Here is a 15,290-nt window from a genome sequence, read left to right on the forward strand (position 1 = left end):
GATGCAGTTGTATGGCTTCATTAAAACGTAATGGCCAACACTGCATTTGCAGGGTGCTGGGTATGTGTGTTAAAGTGTATACAGCATCAGTTGTATCATAGTAGTTACATTTCAGCAGTAGACAACGGTCAAGGATCTAGAGTATTATTATAAGGTCAAGGCTATAAGGCTACTAAGAAAAGCTATTGAGCCGGCAATTAAGAAATTGTACTTTGAGTATTGTATATTCTATTGGAGTCTGATAGTCCACAGAGATTGTATCATCCCCACCATGCTCTAAGGGAATCCTTGCCATAATCAAACATTTGGTGTTGCTGGTTATGGAGACAGTATGTGCTTGTGGACTTGAGCAATCCTGAGTCGCACAAGAATATGCAAGTCAGACACTACTCCAGAAAAGTGTTACATAGTGATGACATTTGCTTGTTTGTTTGTTTAGGCTGTGTGAACTAGGTCTGTTGCAGTCTAAGTGTTGTGATTGTTGAAGGTAAAGAGATTGACTGTCTGTGCTGTTCATGAGGGTGGCAACATCATTGCCTTGTTATTTTTGTGATCTTGCTTGCAGTCTGTGAAGTGTAGATGAGAAGGAGTACGATAATTTATGTCAAAACTGTGAACTCCTTGACAAGCATTTCCAGCCTGGCTATATAGTGATTTACTTTTCCTTTCTATAATTTGCCAGTCAGTTCACTACAACTGTCATTAGTGATGAAAATGTGTACATGTTGACGTAAACAACACTGCACTATAATAATATCATGATGCAAGTCCTGGGCAACCAACAAACAGGATCATTAAAGATACTGGGAAAAAAATGCATATTTACATATACTGGTTCATTAATTTGCAAGCTAAGTAGCTATAGCTAACATGTTTCATTGTTTGCATCCATGTTTTGCCTCAGTTGGTAGCTATCGTTATGGATGCCGTAGTGCAAATAGCTACGAGCCCAGGCCCAATTCACCTAGCTAGCCAGGATCACGTAAACCTCTTAGCTAATACGTACGTGGGCGTTTCTCGGATTGTAATGGCGCCACCTAGTTGTGGTGGGCATTAATCAAAGTAATAGTTGCCCCACCCATTTGTTTAGTGGTAAAAAAAGGCGATGGATGATAACGACCAAACGGCGATAGTTCGTGCTGATGTTCTTGACAGAATGTCATCTAGTGGTAACATAGACAAGATGCTCGGACCAGCCAACCAGAAATTCCGTCACGAGCCAGTTTCGATCAGTGGGATCTCCTTCGTTTCATCTCTCTGGCTCTTCTTAATTTTGGCTGTGTCTGGTGCACTTATTGTCAGCTTTGTGTTCCCCAGTTGGGCAACCGTATCATCAGTACGAATCAACCGAGATCTGATCGTGCAAGATGTCTACATCGGCTTGTTTTGGTATTGCAGAGATGACAGTAACGGGACTCAGCAGTGTGAGAGATATGGAGATGATGCGAGCGACTCACTAGCTCCCGCTTCACTCAGTGACGTGCAGGCATTCTTTGCTGCATGTGTGATATATGGAGCAGGCTGCGTGCTACTGTTAGTCTCCTTCATTTTTGGACTGTTTGCATACTTGAAGCCCAGAATTGGAGGAGTCTCTATGTTTTTAGTAACTTTCTTCGTTCAGCTCATAGCAGGTATACTGATCCTGCAGAGTATATTAATGTATAATTAGCTATGCTTCTGTTTTACAGTGGTGCTATTGATAACTGGATTGCTGATATTCCCCATTGGATTTGACTCCAATTTTGCCAAGCAGTTTTGCAGCCAAGAACATGCTGGTGTCTACAATAAAGGTGCTTGTGACCTTGGCTGGGCCTACTTCATGGCCATGCTTGCAACGGCTGTTTCCATGTACCTGCCATCCTTAGCCATCTTTTCAATGAACATCTCAGATGGTGTTACAGCTTATGTATGTTGTTAAGACAAAACTGTGTAGTTGTTGATCACATGCAGCACGTTATTGCCTCGTGTTTATGTATAGCCTATAGTGCAAATTAACATAGCTATGCTGTTTAAATGCGTGGACATACTTTTACTGCTCAAGTTGATATGTGTCACTTATAATCGGGATTGGTGAAGTTATATAGCATGTGCCAGTGCACTGCTGCAGTCCATCACACATAATGTACCCTAACCGAACAGTTTGTTGTGGGCAAACTCTGCATGTAAAGCAGCCAAGAATGATCAGAAATAAAATAGTAAATTGCATATCATTTTCATGGGGTCATCTATTGTTGGTACCTTCAAACCAGGAAAATCAAAGTTACATAGATTTGATAAGGATCACTGGTGTCTAACTTCCATGGTATGTATAGCTATATATTTTAATACATAAAGTGCGAAACTATATAGCCTACCAGGAACTGCACATGCAAAAACTCAAAGGTCAGTTGGGGCCAGGATTTTGTTAATTACTTTTTTTATGGCAAATCTGATACCCTCATATTTCACAGTAAGGTTATAACAGATTCATCATATATACACTAATTATTATTCAAAAGTTTGCAGTGGAGCAGCATACAGAGCTAGTACATTTATAAATCCTGAATAACTAGGATGAAACAGTTTTGATGCACAGTTCAGTCAAGGTGCTAATCACTTCACTGATATTAGGCCTCACATTAGGATCATCAGATGTACACTGTCTGATGAAGGCCACATGGTGTGGCCAGTGTGGACGAAGAGTGGTAATCAGCTCAGCAACCGTGGCAGATGGGAGCCTACGCATTAACACCTCTATTAGCAAAACGCCAAGGCTGAAAATATCAATCTTGGTGGTGCTTGGGTGAGAAGAATCTTGTTGTAGAACTTCTGGTGCAGTATAAATGGAGAAGGAGGTATCAGAAGTGGTATTCCGTGTGGCAGCATTGGTGAACTGTGCCAAGCTAAGATTAGATAACTTTGTTAACCACCCTGGGCCAACAGCTTTGAGCAATACATTGGAACTATTGACATTGCAATGAACCAGAGCATTGGGTTGATGACTATGCAGATACAGTAATCCCTGTGCAACATCCAAGCAAATGGGATGGACATGCTCTACAGTAGCTCTTCCATCAATCAAAGCCAACTGGAGTGTGCAATCCATCAGTTCAAACACCATGATCACAGGGTGGCCCCAAACGACACCAATAAATTTCACCAAGTTCTTATGATGACACTGTGCCGAGATGTTTATTTCCCTAATTAGGTTGTCTCGACTATTTGCAGGCATGATCGATTCGTTGAAAAGTTTTGCAGCAACATTTTGACCTTTGAAAATGGCTTCACTGACAAGCCCCCACCTTCCCTTCCCCAGTATCTGATGGGTGATGGTAAGTTTATCTTGAGGCATAATGCGTACCTTCAAATTTTCTTTAGGATGAGCTGCTTCATATTCGTTCGCCATAGAACTGAATTTTCTTTGGTAGGAATCATGAAACTTTGATTTATCTAGTCTACATGATTTCACAAAGAAGTGCACTATACTGACATGATTCTTGTCAGCGGCTCTCTCAGCAGGAGTCACTTTGCCACCTCCAACTTTTGTAGCAGTAGCCAAAATATCAGCTCCCAACTGCACCAGTACCTGAACAGAAGATAGCTTGCCTTCTTCTACAGCATAATGCAGGGGCTTATATCCACCCAAATAACCCCACCCCCATTTTGGCGTACCCTTAAGAAACGGTACTAGTGTAGCATTGACATCGATAGAGTCCTGTCTTATCATGCGTTCTATTGTACCAGTGTCACCATGTCTTATAGCTTCTTGTAGTCTCCTTGTCTCTGTCTGAGATGGCTTTCGCCCTACCAGGTATGTAGCCATACTGCAAGTTTTACATATAGTATTACCACCAGTGCAAGCACAGTTGTAAGTTGATATCAATAGAGGATGGACATCTTGCAAAGTCAGAGAGCCTCCCTTTGTGTCTACTGAGCCTTTTGACTTCAATGGCAGAGCTGGCATTCCATCAGACATGCTCCTCTTGTGACGGCAAGACTTTGGATGGTCAAGAATCGGGCTTGAACTCTGATGAAGTCTGTCCTGCTGCTCTTGAACATTCCTGTCTATGATATTTGACTGTTGGTCACTAGCTAAAGATGTGGGAAGTTGTTTGATTACTGCAGTAGCATCTACACTGGCTCTAGATAAAGAGAAGACAGTAAGTGCGGTAACTAGAAATTAGTAACAACCAACTAGCTTTTATACCTATAATTGTGTGTACAGTAGAAGCTATATTAGCAGTCACCTGTATAAAAAGACCACCTCTCTATAAGGGCTAACTTAAAATTCTCCAAATGAGACATCTGTATACTAACTCACCTCTCAAAAGTAGTCACCTGCCTATTAAAGCCAAGAAATTTGGGCCCAAAGATCACCAGCTTAGACAGGTTCCACTGTATATTCAAAGTCACCCACACATGCAATAAAATGAGTATACACTAACTTCAAGCTCAGTTTCATAAATTTCATTTGCTTTTCAGACTGTTCCTTTTGCTGAAGGAAAAGCCTATTTGCATTATCCCAGGTCTGCTTGAGATTGTCATGAGCTGCCTTTTCCTTCTGCAAGTCTGCCTGAGCTAAAGGGATGAAAATACAATGAAGTTGACTGATGGCACATTTTCTCAGCTTTGAATATTAAATTTTCTAAGAGTGAGGAGAAGGGAGCAAATTTGGAAATGAAAGCTACACAGCTGAGTTTGAAGCATATGACAGACAAGGATGCCATCAGGAGAGACTGAGAGGCATGTCCCAAACAAATTTCAAATGCCCTGACTATTTTCACTGTGTTGGTACAGCTAACTTTAATGAATGCGACAGTTCTATTAGAGTGTTGATTGCTCTATTAGAGCATTTTGATCTTTAGCTGCAAGCATTAACCAATAATTCACCAGTCAGCCTGAATTTTTCTTTTGCCATTCATTAGGACAAAAGAAGAAGTACTGACTGGCTGGAGAGACTAAAAGTGGAAGGACATGTAGCTTTGTGCTGCCTCTCCTGGGCGGCACAAGAGTAGGGAACGTGGGCCCTTTCCTTGTAGTAGTTTTCACTTAACTAACGGTAGTACAGAATTGTTATTACCTGTTTTTAGTTGTTGATAAACAGCTTCTAATTCTTGTTGTAGATACACTATAGTAAGTATGTCATGTGTAAATATCACTACAGATGCACGCACACACACTAAGCACTATATACATACTTCTGTGTGAATTTAAAGTGATCACATGCATTTCCACATCTTGTCGAACACATTGCTCAGCCTTTAAATTTCTCTCTAATTCAGAGGTACTATTAGTGTCACTATCAGGAACAATTACAGTATCAATACTGCTAAGGTCTATGAATCCATTATCAGAGGCAACAGGGACAGTAGCAAGTCTTCTGCGTGCTTCTTTTAGCTGACCCTTCAACACTTCTATTTCCTACACATCAGAAAGTGTTATAACATAACAAGGTAGCACAAGTACTATATGGATAGCACATAGGTGCACCTGATCCAGGTACACAAGCATTATTGATATACCTCGAACATAGCAGTTTCCAAGTGTGGTGAGCGATTTGTAAGCTTAAACAACTCATTCTCAAGGCGAGCTTTCTCATCTCTACCTTCTTGCACAGCAGCTATAGAAAATCAATCCAACACAGCAGGAGTATGTAATGAAGTTTGTACCATTAAATCTGTGTTGAAGAGAAGTTATTTCTTCATTATATTGCTTCTTGGTAATTTCAAACTGCTGACTTAATTGATTCGTTGTTGTGGATTTAATGTGTTCAAGTTCATCTTGTGTCCTTGACAATGCTTGCTGGAGATTCTTTATTTTTTCTCAAAAAAAAAAGAAATCGTAAGTAAAATTAAACACTAACACATAACAATTCTGGCTTGCAACTATAGTGAATGAAAACCCACAATCACACGCATGCGTACGTATGTACATGTGCACACACGTAACCTATTCTGAAAACAGAGGTTTCATCACCAGTAATTCTTGATCAAGGGCTTTGCATGAGCTAAAATTATAGCTATCCAACTGTTATGCCAGTGAGACTGTACTAATAGCTTCACAGAAGTCATGTCAGTATTTTGTGGGCATATGGTTTGCTAACAGTAGATAAGTAGCACCCATAAATTCAAAAGTTAAGAAATGCTGGCTTGCTGTATACTTCACAGCACAGCTAAGCTATACTTGCAAGCCACAACTGTTGGACCACCATTTACAAAAACCTCCCAGACAAAAAAGGAAGTGCATCTGTCATAGAACTGTACCAAGGGTAAAAACACTATTTGATACAGACTGCCTAAACAAATTGACCTAATCTGTGACAACATTCTTCTCCTAGCCTTTTGCATATCTAAGGGTTGAGTGCTTAATTCTATTGCATTGATTCCCAGATTTACAGTTTCATCTTGTTCAGCACTCCACCATCTAGTGTTGGCACCCAGGAAAAAAAAAAACAAGCCATACTGCCAGGAGCATAAACACAACATGCACTTGTTGATGTTCATTTGCCCACAGTGTCTGGTATTTTAACCACACAGGATATCCTGCATGGTCTGGTGCCATAACATGTTGTACAACTATATACTACTTCATTACAGAAATTAGCCAACAAGACTCAGTAAAAAACGCTATGTCCTATCGCCTGAAAGAAGCGAATCCCTTCAGGCAGCCACTGACAAAACTGAACTAAAGGAGAAAAATAAATAATAATAAATAAATTCAACTTGGTCGTCTAGGTCCCAGCTAGCTACGTACTTTAGTCACATACTTCATAGACTTTACTACAGTTATAGCTAGCTACGAGATTGGTGATCGTAGTGCATGTAGTGGGCGCGTATAACGTATGTCTGATGGCGCTTACCATCAGCCTCCACCATGTGTTGCACGAAATTCTGCCTCTGACGCAAGTAATCTTCTTCTAACGTTTGCTTATCTTGTTCTAAGTTCTGTGAATCCATCTCGTCATCCATACTGGGAGCCGGAGGCGACTTTGAACAAAACGCTACGGCTACGTAATTGGTCGCGTGATCTACCGTACGCAAAATTTTGATGTCAAAAAAATTTGACGAATCAAATGTTTATAAGCGCCCTTAAAAGTACAGGTTTTGCCTACAATTTCTTGATTTTAGTCAACATTTTATTCGTCAAATCTGCTGAAGTCTGAATTCGTCAAATTTTTTTGACGTCAAAATTTCCTTTGCGTACGGTAGCTACAGTACCGCATAGCCTAAATAATTATTTCGAGGGGCTAATTTTTCGAGGTTGAGCAGTGTTGCTAAAAACAAAATTTCGCGGATTTGTACTTCCAAAATTTTATTAGAGGTCTAAATATTTCAAGGATAAAATTTTGGTGGTAACTCCCAAAACCTCGAAATCAGCGAAAATTTTCCGGCCCCTCGAAATATATTTTTTTCATTTTTTTTCATTAATACCTTTGCATTATAATTATGCACACAATAGTACAATACAGTAATACAGTCCACCTGAAGCGGTAGGGAAAGGGAAGAGTACGGCAAGGGAGGGGTGTGGTGGGGATAGTTGTGCTTGAATTTTGACACATCAATACACTGCTAAAATGAGGGAAAGATGATCCAAATCAACTCTGATGGCTGCTGAAGGTAGTCAGGAAGATAGCAGTGTTGGGTAGGAAAGAATGAAAGAAATTGATGGAGAAAAGTTAGGACAATGCAGGCCCAGTTTGGTTTTACCAAAAATTGTTCTACACTACAACAGATGTTAATTTTCACTGACCGAATCATCAACAGTCCCTTACAAACAGATGTTATTTACCTTGACATCAGCAAGGCTTTTGATTCGGTGTCACAGAGTATTTTACTGATCAAGCTGTGCCAATGGGCATAACTGGTACATCAGATTATGGTCTTGGTTCAAGAACTATTTGAATAATCATTATCAAAGGTACATAAATGAAATCTCCAAGAATATTCACTCGCAATTGCATCTTTTTGCTGATGACTGTCTTCTCTATATAGAGTAATAAATACTGAACAGGATACCCTTCAATTACAACAGGACCTTGACCTATTATCCAATTGGGCAGAAACATGGCAACTGAAATTCAACATAAACAAATGTATTATCATGATAATGCGATTCACTAGGTCTACATCACCACTCACATTTAATTATCAACTTAACAATTAAATCTTATCCACTGCAGATCAATACCTTTATCTTAGTGTCATTACTACTGGACAAGAAATTATCATGGTCACCACACATATCTCTCACTGCAAGTAAAGCCACACGAACCCTAAACTTTATAAAACGTAATTTAAGCACCTGCTCTACAGATGTAAAAAGCTGCAGCTTACCTTTCAATGGTCTGTCCCTCAATGGAATACACAGCAGCAGTCTGGGATCCTCACCATATCCAACATTTGGAAAAGGTACAATGCAGAGCTGCAAGATGGGCACTCAATGATTATGGACGATAAAATTCAGTTACGTCTATGTTGGAACATTTAGGATGGGATACACTTAAAAAAAGACGCATGATAACAAGACTACAAACACTATTTAAAATTTTACACAATGACAATACTCTTGAAATCCCACATCATTATCTCCACCCAACAAGACACACCAGACAGTATCACCCCCACTAAACACTTCATTATTCCAAATTCATCTACTGTAACGTATCAACATGTAGAGCTTCTACTCAAAAGCAATTAATGAATGGAACAACCTACCCACTGTAATAATCAAACATGGTGATTTGAACTTATATTTACCAATAACTTACTGACATTACTATAAATTCCTAAATCATTGTAGCTAGCTAATACTTGTAAATCCTTGTAAATTCTTTTTTTTCCTGGGCACATCAGCAGAGCTTCCTGCCCAGTAATAAAAAATAAATAAGTAAATAAATAAAGCTGCTAGCTGCTATTCTGATATATTCCCAGTAGTTTATGGTGTCTCACAGGGCAGTATTCTTGCCCTTGTTGTTACAATAACATGTCTTCATATATCCAACTACTCAAATTTGCAAGTGCTTTATCCCATGATCAAACGGTACAGTAGTACTGTTTAAGTAGGGATTGCCCTGAAAATTTTGCATGCTGCCTAAAATTCCGCCTTTAAAAATCATCCTAGAGACATCATTTTTTTACGCTACGAAAATCGTTTTTACGGAATAGTACATAATATATAATACAGCATTAATATAACAAGACACTTGCAGGTGGCCGGATATAGAATTTTAAAAAAATTACCAAAACTCGAATAATATTTTAGTCTCATGCACTGTGTCACTGACCAGTCGCAAGGCTAGAGGCCAAACAAAGCAGCGCACAGCCAACATTTTACGCCACAATGACAAACTCACCAGTGGGGTTGTCATTGTGGGGTTGCCTTTGTGGGGTTGTCATTGTGGGGTTGTCACCAGTGGGGTTGCCTTTGGGGTTCCAATGGGTGTAGGCCCTATGCACCTTGTCTTTTCTTTTATCTTCAATCAGGCTGCTTGTCTTCTTCTTCATCCAACGAAACCATATTGAGGCGTTAATTTTCCGTATCAACACTTTCTTTCAGCCGCATATAGCCCATCAATTAAAGATCTAGGTGGACTAATGGCGATTGAATACAGAGACCACACCTCTTAACAATCTAGTTGTTTACTTACCAGCAAACAAGATGACCTCACCCCTTGGCTGACTCGAGATATACTCTATACTCTAATCACTCTAATACAACAGTCATGTATGATATTCTAATAGAACAGTCACAAGTTACATTGTAGCTAGCTGTGACAGTGCTGCAACAAAAAACTTTTAGTATTTTTAAAAATTGTTGATTTAAAAATGAAGTAGGGAATTTTGCTAATGTGCGAAAGTAGGGATTTTCCCACTGAGCTATGCTGTATGTAATACCATCATTCATCTATTGTTTCATTTCTTTTTATTACATAGATCCCTACTTCATTTTAAATTAACAATTTTTAAAATACTATATTATTAGAACACTCTTTGATCATAAGGCTCTTCAAGACTGCATCACTGGTCTTTTAAATTGGTCAAAGGATGTCGATCTGGATTTTAGTTTAAAGAAATTTGTTCGTTTATCATTCAAACGTAAACTTGACACTTCTTATTCTATGTCCAATTCAATTATACCTTATGTCAGATTCCCATAAAGATCTGAGAAACTTTGCCGGATGAGAATAATAACTGCACTCTATGTTGCTTATGCATGGCATGTTCTAGATATCAGCGAACAAAACCTCCAACTATAACCAATTATAAACACTTATAATTTTAACTATATGTTATGTGTAAATCAATGGCGGATCCAGGCATTTGGGGCAAATGCCCCCCCCCCCCCCCCCCCCCCTTCAAGAAATTGCATACAAGATCGAGATACTCTAATAGAGCAATCAGTTACTCTAATAAAGCAGTCACAATGTTCATGAGGTAGTGCAGCTTACTTATGAAGCTATAAATAGGATTTTATTTTACATAACATACGTGATATAATATATTTGGTAAAGGATAACTAGCTATTATTGTTGTGACCTTTTTTTTTTTTTTTTTGCTCTTCAACTTTTTTCAGCAAGGTGCCCCCCCCCCCTCTTTCCAGACTCTGGATCCGCCCCTGTAAATAACTTATGCTTGGTAAAAAAAAAAGTTGTCCGTGGATTGGGCTAGGGTGGCACGATATTGTAATGCACTTATCAAAGTTTTGCCCCACCTACCCCCGTGCGGGCAAGGAGGGGACATAGGAGGGGATTTGACCAAATTCTAAGTCTAATCCCCCCACCCTGGGGCAAATTTGGAGGTCTAATCCCCCTCCTATGAGGCCACCATCCATCAGATTTCTCAATCTTTTATTACAAGCATAGATCAAAGCCCCCACCCCCGGGGCTGAATTTTTTTGTCTAATCCCCTCGTTATGCCTCTCATTTGCCCGCATGGGGGTAGGTGGGGCAAAACTTTGATAGGTGCATAAGTCCAGGCACAAGTTGACTCCCTGTTTCTCATCACCCTCCAGCATCATGTGCCTCGCACCTCATTGCTTATAATTTATCACGTGTTTCGAAAGATAGCTAGCTAGGTCCTAAGAAAAACGTTTCTTTCTGCTCAGGCCAGAAATTAAGGCGCGGTAGCTGAGTCAGTGCATGCAAGCATAAACTAAATACCGGTAGTGACAGATATGGCTAATCTAATTATGATCGTCCGCCCGCCCGCCCACATCAAAACTAGTGGTGCATACATGATAAACTAGTGGTTTACTTTGCCTGGCCTACATATAAAGGTCATTTTCTTCGATCATGGCAGCTTTTAAACATAAAGGCTGTATAGTGACTGCTGTAGTTATCATTGTTTTAATATATCTACCTGGTCTTAGCAATGGAAATCATCTGGAGCGAGCAGCGTTGACGGAACTCACAGAGCTGCTAGCGATAAATCAAGAGAGCGGCGCTCCTGCACCACATCTAAATCTGGAATGCGTAACTGAGCACTGTCTTGCACCATCACTTGCCTGCGTGGAGAATAGCAATTGTCGTGAGTCTATAAATTGTGCCAAGGATTGTATGCAAGCCTGGGACAATGACACCACCAAACAGAAGTTGCATATTCAGAACTGCACCAACATTTGCGCGTTCAGCTATGCTGATGAGGTGTATGAGAAACTAATGAGCTGTTACACAAACTACGGATGCATCTCTTTTCCGCCCATTCCTCGTATGTGCCTTGCAAATGACAGTATTGTGCCATTGAAACAGCTGACAATCAAGAATCTTGCTGAGCAGTCATGGTGGGTTGTAAAAGGGTTAAATGAAGTTTACGACTGCTATCCATGTCAAACCATACAGTTTACTCAAATAAACTCGACGTTGTGGGATTACATACCCCAGTATGAAGTTTATCTACGCAATGGTAGTTTGGAGTCAATCACTCAACATTTACCTATACCAAATCAACCACCCAACAGTAAGAATATCACATTTGTTTATCACGATGTTGGTCTGAAGCACAGTGAGACTTGGTGGCTACTGAATGAAGCCGACGATAAGTCTTGGCTTGCAATGTACTACTGTGGTAACACTCTACAGTGGTACTATGAGGGTGCATTAGTATTTGCACGTAGCCGTACACTGAGTGATAATTTCTACCAGAGCATTTCTAGTACCTACAAGTCAGTCTTAGGAGTTGATTTCTCCCAGTTTTGCAGTGTATACAATTCTGAAGATTGTCCTAAAAGGGTGTAGATAGACATACGTAGACATCTGTACAGATACTTTCATTATAATAGGTTGCATATACATGGTTGTATGTAATATGTAGACCATATATTTCTGTTGATAAATTATGTATATTGCTACATTCTCAGAAACTCGCTGTTTTTATTTTTGTAAGCAGTGCCAAATATGACACTATAGCTACTACTATATTGTGGAAAAAATTAGTAAATTCATTTTCTGTGCCGTGCACTTGCTATAAATGCATTTGGAGTTCATGCTGAGCAATAAAAATATCACAATTATGCAACGTATCCTTTACCAACACAGAGCATCTTTTCTATACATAACTATATACACTATCAATTAGACATTAAGAATTTCTTCTGGAATCGTTTCATCACAAACTTTACTGTTCCACCAATCCACACTAACTTCACTATCTCTAGCAACTGCATCAACAATCAGCTTGCTATGACCCATGGTCACCAGTCTACGGGCCGCACTTGTTGCCAAAAGCGAGACCCTGAACACCACCACACTATTTTCTATTTTGTACCTCTGACACTGCACAATCTGCAAATTGTATACATGCACTGGTGTGTAAAGCAATCAGTAGCTATACTAAATAAAGCAATAAAAGGATAAATAACCGGAACTACAAGGTGTCATCAGCATCAAAGCTGCATGCTACTACACAGTAAAAATAAGTAGTGATTTTTAGTGACTGTCCGGCACTAGTGATATTTATACTGCGTAGCTTCCATGCACATTTTCTACATATGATGAATGTCTATCTCCTGCTGAAAATTGTATAGTAATCAATGTGCTCCAAGTGCTGATGCTTGCAATGTGCACAAGCAAGTGGAGGGAGCTATCTGCACGCATGAGCCAGTTTTTTTCTTTGTGGTGACCTTTAACGACTGGCCGTACAAAAAAAAATTTAATTAACTAGCTTGCGGCGTTGTGTAGTACGTGCACATAATGAACTCTGTTGTGACGTCATTGATGGACTTTCTCTGTGTAGGTGGAGCATCCCGAGTCCGCAAAATGAGTTCTTGGCGTGCGTATATTATTGCAGTTACTATTATATCTACTGCAGCGGCCCTGGATAATCCGTTTGCCTCAACAAATGTTAGCCTGGCCTGTCTCTCAGAGCACTGCTTAACCAGCATGGTGGAGTGTCAAGCTAACAAGATCTGTCGTGAGTCCATCTCGTGCAATGCCAAGTGTTTAGATAAGTGGGACGAGGACAAAACTAAGGAGAAAATTCAAGTTCAGAATTGCTCAAACATATGTCAGTTTTCATACTATGACAAAACTGTTGACAAGTTCATGAGCTGTGTGACCAAACACAATTGCATTACCCTTCCACTGATACCAAACACATGCCGAACATCCATTGTGAAACCAGCAAAGCAGCTCTCAGTGAAGGACACTGAAGGTGATTGGTGGGTAGTCCGTGGATACCACCCAGTCTATGATTGTTACCCATGCCAGCATCCTCATTTTCAAGCAATAAATGAAACTTCTTGGGAATATGCTCCTACATACGTGGTACCCCTTGCCAATGGCAGCCATGCAGTCATTTCACAGAAATTTGCAATGCCGGTAGCACCAGCTGGGCAGAATATTTCCTTCCATTACCATGATGCAGGGCTGCTCCACTATGAGACATGGTGGTTACTGGATAAAGCTGATGATGGTTCATTTGTGACTGTTTATTACTGTGGGAACACCATGAACTGGAACTATGAAGGTGCTCTTGTGATGTCACGCAATACTAGTCTCTCCAATGATGCATACACTAAGATAGCAGCATCTTACAAAGCTACTGTTGGTCTTGACTTTTCAGAGTTTTGTGTTGATGATGTCATAAACTGTAATGATGTTAAATACAATTAAGTTGGTGCACATTGTTTTTTTGAAATATATATTATGCATACAATTAAAACTGTCGAAGTTTGGAAATGTAATTACCATTACATTTAACAAGTACACAAAATATTGCAATTTTCAACTAGAGTAGGGACCACAGCACATCAATAAAAAGTACTGAAACAAGCTGGAGTAGTGCACAATATTAAATCACAGTAAAACAATAAGAAGCGTTATCCCTACTGTACTCGATACCATAATGGAAATGCACAGATATAACTCTTCTTATTGTTTTACTGTGATTTAATATTGTGCACTACTCCAACTTGTTTCAGTACTTTTTATCTATGCGCTATGGTCCTTACTCTAGTTGAAAATTCCAATTTTCTGTGTACTTGTTTGTTAACTTTTTTGTAAAATAAAATTATTGTGACTGGTGAACCAACACACGCCACATCAAAAAAAAGAAAAGAATTAGTGCTGCATGTCCCAGCTATCAATTATCGTCTGAAAAGTGAAGTACCTATTACAATTCGATGTCAGCTATGTTCAACCTGTTATACACAGCATTACGTTACGAATCAAGACTGTTTGAAAAGCACCTCTGCAATCAAAGTAACCAATATGAGAAATACAGACGATTTCCATTACAGAGGGAAGCCATCACGTGCTACCACCAAATCAACACCTTTCGCTGTCAGCAAAGATGAATGGGACACAAAGGAGGACACTGGTAAGTCCATGAAGGATGTATTGTATGTACTGCAGTATGCCAGAAGGCACGTGTCCAGCTGAAGCAACATCAAACAGTGAAAAAATCAAGCCTGTAGCCTTGGCTATTTTCGAGTTACGCTTATCTGAAGGCATAAATCAAGCCTGTAGCCTTAGTTACTCAGTCAGTCACTAGAAAATTCTGTTTAATAATTTTAAAAAAATTCCATAACAGCTTGTTTCAGGTTGATCTGAAGGTTTGTTTGGCTTAACCAATATGTTGTCAGGGAAAAGTGAGGCTGGCTTTTGGGTGATGTTTTTTCATGGGCCACGCCGAAACTTTTGTGGTGCCTACTATACAATACTATCGTACTGTATGATACTCACTGAAGATGTACTTCTCAATTTCTGTGGACAAAGACCTTATAATGAGTTGGAGGCAGTCACTAATTAATGCAAATGTGTGCTCCTTCTGACCCACTGTGGAATTGTGCATGACCTCTTTGACATTCTCTCTGAG

General features: G+C 39.7%; 4 protein-coding genes across 4 annotated transcripts; 3 read left to right on the forward strand and 1 right to left on the reverse strand.

Moving 5' to 3' along the window:
* Positions 1 to 1,056: 1,056 nt before the first annotated feature.
* On the forward strand, positions 1,057 to 2,045 carry LOC136242474 (LHFPL tetraspan subfamily member 7 protein-like). The gene is made up of 2 exons (XM_066033905.1): positions 1,057 to 1,631; positions 1,689 to 2,045. Exons 1-2 carry the CDS (start codon positions 1,106 to 1,108, stop codon positions 1,916 to 1,918), a joined length of 756 nt encoding a protein of 251 aa, XP_065889977.1. The 5' UTR covers positions 1,057 to 1,105; the 3' UTR covers positions 1,919 to 2,045.
* Positions 2,046 to 2,465: 420 nt separating this feature from the next.
* On the reverse strand, positions 2,466 to 7,043 carry LOC136242821 (uncharacterized). Its single transcript, XM_066034311.1, has 7 exons — positions 6,839 to 7,043; positions 5,649 to 5,801; positions 5,502 to 5,599; positions 5,178 to 5,400; positions 5,060 to 5,107; positions 4,425 to 4,557; positions 2,466 to 4,121 (listed from the first exon to the last, which is right to left on the reverse strand). The coding sequence occupies exons 1-7, from the start codon at positions 6,945 to 6,947 to the stop codon at positions 2,549 to 2,551; spliced, it is 2,337 nt and encodes a 778-aa protein (XP_065890383.1). The 5' UTR covers positions 6,948 to 7,043; the 3' UTR covers positions 2,466 to 2,548.
* A 4,226-nt stretch (positions 7,044 to 11,269) lies between these two features.
* On the forward strand, positions 11,270 to 12,211 carry LOC136243384 (uncharacterized). The gene has a single exon (XM_066034899.1). The coding sequence runs from the start codon at positions 11,270 to 11,272 to the stop codon at positions 12,209 to 12,211; it is 942 nt and encodes a 313-aa protein (XP_065890971.1).
* A 954-nt stretch (positions 12,212 to 13,165) lies between these two features.
* LOC136243385 (uncharacterized) lies at positions 13,166 to 14,086 on the forward strand. The gene has a single exon (XM_066034900.1). The coding sequence runs from the start codon at positions 13,166 to 13,168 to the stop codon at positions 14,084 to 14,086; it is 921 nt and encodes a 306-aa protein (XP_065890972.1).
* The last annotated feature ends 1,204 nt before the right edge of the window (positions 14,087 to 15,290 follow it).

Source organism: Dysidea avara, chromosome 13 (assembly GCF_963678975.1).
Source record: "Dysidea avara chromosome 13, odDysAvar1.4, whole genome shotgun sequence".
In the NCBI taxonomy this organism is placed as follows: Eukaryota; Metazoa; Porifera; class Demospongiae; order Dictyoceratida; family Dysideidae; genus Dysidea; species Dysidea avara.

Coding starts and splice junctions, on each gene's coding strand:
- LOC136242474 (XM_066033905.1), top strand. CDS start 1,106: ATGGATGATAACGACCAAACGGCGATAGTTCGTGCTGATGTTCTTGAC. Junction 1,632..1,688: donor CTTCGTTCAGCTCATAGCAG/GTATACTGATCC, acceptor TCTGTTTTACAG/TGGTGCTATTGATAACTGGA.
- LOC136242821 (XM_066034311.1), bottom strand. CDS start 6,947: ATGGATGACGAGATGGATTCACAGAACTTAGAACAAGATAAGCAAACG. Junction 5,401..5,501: donor TGGAAACTGCTATGTTCGAG/GTATATCAATAA, acceptor TCTGATGTGTAG/GAAATAGAAGTGTTGAAGGG. Junction 4,122..4,424: donor TTTATGAAACTGAGCTTGAA/GTTAGTGTATAC, acceptor CTCTTTATCTAG/AGCCAGTGTAGATGCTACTG.
- LOC136243384 (XM_066034899.1), top strand. CDS start 11,270: ATGGCAGCTTTTAAACATAAAGGCTGTATAGTGACTGCTGTAGTTATC.
- LOC136243385 (XM_066034900.1), top strand. CDS start 13,166: ATGAACTCTGTTGTGACGTCATTGATGGACTTTCTCTGTGTAGGTGGA.